This window comes from Budorcas taxicolor, chromosome 25, assembly GCF_023091745.1.
Source record: "Budorcas taxicolor isolate Tak-1 chromosome 25, Takin1.1, whole genome shotgun sequence".
NCBI classification, from domain to species: domain Eukaryota; kingdom Metazoa; phylum Chordata; class Mammalia; order Artiodactyla; family Bovidae; genus Budorcas; species Budorcas taxicolor.
The window spans coordinates 27,379,959-27,384,061 of record NC_068934.1 but is presented as its reverse complement, the minus strand read 5'-3'; the positions used below and the strand labels follow the sequence as shown (position 1 = coordinate 27,384,061).

The window sequence follows — 4,103 nt, the reverse complement described above, 5'->3', positions numbered from 1 at the left end:
TCTTCTCCACTTTCTGCCATAGGAGTGGCATCATCTGCATATCTTAAATTATTGATATTTCTTCTGGCAATCTTGATTCCAGCTTGTGCTTCATCCAGCCCAGCATTTTTCATGATGTACTCTGCATATAAGTTCAATAAACAGAGTGACAATATATAGCCTTGATGTACTCCTCTCCCAGTTTGGTACCAGCCTGTTGTTCCATGTCCAGTTCTAACTGTTGCTTCCTGACCTGCACACAGATTTCTCAGGAGGCAGGTCAGGTGGTCTGGTATTCCCATCTCTTGAAGAATTTTCCACAGTTTGTTGTGATTCGCACAGTCAAAACCTTTGGCATAGTCAATAAAGCAGAAGTAGATGGTTTTCTGGAACTCTCTTGCTTTTTCGATGATCCAACGGATGTTGGCAGTTTGATCTCTAGTTCCTCTGCCTTTTCTAAATCCAACTTGAACATCTGGAAGTTCACAGTTCACATACTGGTGAAGCCTGGCTTGGAGAATTTTGAGCATGACTTTGCTAGCGTGTGAGATGAGTGCACTTGTCTGGTAGTTTGAGAATTCTTTGGCATTGCCTTTCTTTGGGATTGGAATGAAAACTGACTTTTTCCAGTCCTGTGGTCACTGCTGAGTTTTCCAAATTTGCTGGCATATTGAGTGCAGCACTTTCACAGCATCATCTTTCAGGATTTGAAATAGCTCAACTGGAATTCCATCACCTCCACTAGCTTTGTTCATAGTGATGCTTCCTAAGGCCCACTTGACTTCACATTCCAGGATGTCTGACTCTAGTTTAGTGATCACACCATAGTGAATATCTGGGTCGTGAAGATCTTTTTTGTACATCTCTTCTGTGTATTCTTGCCACCTCTTATCTTCTGCTTCTGTTAGGTCCATATCATTTCTGTCCTTTATTGTACCCATCTTTGCATGAAATTTTCCCTTGGTATCTCTAATTTTCTTGAAGAGATCTCTAGTCTTTCCCATTCTATTCTTTTCCTCTATTTCTTTTCATTGATTGCTGAGGAAGACTTGCTTATCTCTCCTTGCTATTCTTTGGAACTCTGCATTCAAATGGATATATCTTCCCATTTCTCCTTTGCCTTTCACTTTTGTTTTCATAGCTATTTGTAAGGCCTCCTCAGACAACCATTTTGCCTTTTTTGCATTTCTTTTTCTTGGGGATGGTCTTGATCGCTGCCTCCTGTACAATGTCACATTCCTCCATCCATAGTTCTTCAGGCATTCTATCTATTAGGTCTAATCCCTTGAATCTACTTCTAGCTTTCACTGCATAATCATAAGGGATTTTACTTAGATCATACCTGAACAGTCTACTGGTTTTCCCTACTTTCTTCAATTTAAGTCTGAATTTGGCAATAAGTAGTTCATGATCTGAGCCACAGTCAGCTCCCAGTCTTGTTTTTGCTGGCTCTATAAAGCTTCTCCATCTTTGGCTGCAAAGAATATAATCAATCTGATTTTGGTATTGACCATCTGGTGAAGTCCATGTGTAGAGTCTTCTCTTGTGTTGTTCCAAGAAGGTGTTTGCTATAACCAGTACATTCTCTCAGCAAAACTCTGTTTTGCCCTGCTTCATTTTGTACTCCAAGGTCAAATTTGCCTGTTACTCCAGGTGTCTCTTGACTTCCTACTTTTGCATTCCAGTCCTCTATAATGAAAAGGACAAGTTTTTTGGTGTTAGTGCTAAAAGGTCTTATAGGTTTTCATAAAACCATTAAACTTCAGCTTCTTCAGCATTACTGGTCGGAGTATAGACTTGGATTACTGTGATATTGAATGGTTTGCCTTGGAAACAAATAGAGATCATTCTGTCATTCTTGAGATTACATTTTGGACTATATTGTTGACTATGATGGCTGCTTCATTTCTTCTAATGGATTCTTGCCCACAGTAGTAGACATAATGGTCCTATGAGTTAAATTCACCCATTCCAGTCCAATTTAGTTTGCTGATTCCTAAAATGTTGATATTCACTCTTTCCATCTCCTGTTTGACCACTTCCAATTTGCCTTGATTCATGATCCTAACATTCCAGGTTTCTATGCAATACTGCTCTTTACAGATTGGACTTTGCTTCTATCACCAGTCACATCCAGAACTGGGTGTTGTTTTTGCTTTGGCTCTATCCCTTCATTCTTTCTGGATTTATTTCTCCACTGATCTCCAGTAGCATATTGGACACCTACCAACCTGGGGAGTTCATCTTTCACTGTCCTATCTCACAAAAAGTTTAGCAGGAAATAAAGTAGAAAAGGTAGGAAAAGTGCAATGGCAAAGGCAATCTTCCTTCCTTTTAGTGGGAGGAGAAAGGAAAGGAAAGCAGGATAACAAGACTATACTATTTTGAGGGTTTCTCTGGTGCTCAGTGGTAAATAATCTGCTTCCTAATGCAGGGGAAGTGGGTTCAATTCCTGGGTTGAGAAGATCCTCTGGAGAAGGAAATGGCAACCCACTCCATTTCCTTGCCTGGAGAATCCCATGGACAGAGGAGCCAGGTGGGTTACAGTCTATGGGGTCAAAGAGTCAGGCATGACTTAGTGACTGAATAATAACAACATGCTATTCTGAAGCTATGAGGAAGGGGTTAGGTAATACAAGAAAATAAAACAGGCAAAATGATGACATATGTTGACATACCCATCCACACCATTCAGCATGGGCTGAAAAGCTACATGTAAGAATTCCCAGAGAAAAATTTCGCATATTGGGGCAGAAAGAATTCTACATCATCAACCCTTCCAGGCATTCTTTTTAAACTACAGGAACATGGTTTGTCCTGTGCAATACTTTGTTCAGAGCTGTTTTTACTTCTTTATTCCTCAAGGTATAGATTAAAGGGTTCAGCATTGGTCCCACCAGATTCATCAGAATTTGCACCACAGTTCCTAGCATTGGGTTAGGTGTGGGCTGCAGGTAGACAGTAATGATGGGTCCATAGGCACAGAGGATGGCGATGAGGTGGGCACTGCATGTGGAGAAGGCCCGACGACGGCCCTCAGTTGATGGAATCTGCAAGATGGAGATGGTGATCCGAGTATAAGACACAAGGATTAGGAGAAAGCAGACTAGAGATACTAGACCAACGTTAGTGAAGCTCACCCTCTGAGCCAAGGATGTATCAGCACAAGCCAAGGGTAAGAGTACTGGAATATCACAAAAGAAGTGAGCCACTTCATTGGGACCACAGTATGGCAGCGTGAAAGTGAGCAAAGTCAGGATGCTGGAATGGACACATCCTAGCAGCCACGTGCCCACAGCCAAGGCCACGCAGACTCTAGGGTTCATGATGACTGCATACCGCAGAGGGTGACAGATGGCAGTGAAGCGATCATAGGCCATCACGGTGTACAAGAAACACTCGATGCTGCCAAGGAAATGGAAGAAGAAGAGCTGGGAGACACAGTCCTTGTACGAAATGAGAGGGCTCAGGCCCATGAGGTAGAGCAGCATTTTAGGACAGGTCACAGAGGAGAAACTCATATCAAACACAGACAGGTTCCCCAGGAAAAAATACATGGGTGTGTGAAGGCGATTGGCAGAAAGAATAGTTACAAGGATCAACATGTTTCCCAGCAAGGTGCAGGCATAGAAGGGCAAGAACAGGACAAAGAGTAGAGTCTCCAGCCCCTCCGTGTGCGGAATTCCCAACAGGATGAACTCAGTCACCTCAGAGCGGTTCTTCATCTCCGTGAATGTCAGTCCTGTGGAAGGAAACGGAAGCAGAGGATGTGGAAGAATGTCCTGGTTTGACGTCAGCAGACTGAATGTACTGGAGAAATGAAATATGTGAGGGACATCACAGCGTTTTGATTCAAAGTTAAGGAAATACTATGTCTAAGCCAAATTACAGAGCATTTAACCTGGAATGCAGCTGCCATAGCAAAATGTCATAGTTTTTATAACAAATATTTTTATCATACTGATTCTAAATGCAAATATCCTTTATTAAAACACTACTTTTAATGTTGGAGCAAGGCTTTTAAAGGGAAGGGTGATGCCCATACAAACATATGCTCCCTCAGAGTGGAGGAGTATCAGAAACCTCAAAACCAGATAAAGGCTCTTTAATGTCTCTAGATATGA

At 42.0% G+C, this 4,103-nt stretch overlaps 1 protein-coding gene across 1 annotated transcript; it reads right to left on the bottom strand.

Moving 5' to 3' along the window:
* Positions 1–2,771: 2,771 nt before the first annotated feature.
* Positions 2,772–3,704, bottom strand: LOC128069123 (putative olfactory receptor 10D3). Its single transcript, XM_052662404.1, has one exon. It carries the CDS (start codon positions 3,702–3,704, stop codon positions 2,772–2,774), a length of 933 nt encoding a protein of 310 aa, XP_052518364.1.
* Positions 3,705–4,103: the final 399 nt, after the last annotated feature.

What these genes read in the sequence shown, in the direction of transcription:
- LOC128069123 (XM_052662404.1), bottom strand. Translation starts at nt 3,704, where the DNA reads ATGAAGAACCGCTCTGAGGTGACTGAGTTCATCCTGTTGGGAATTCCG.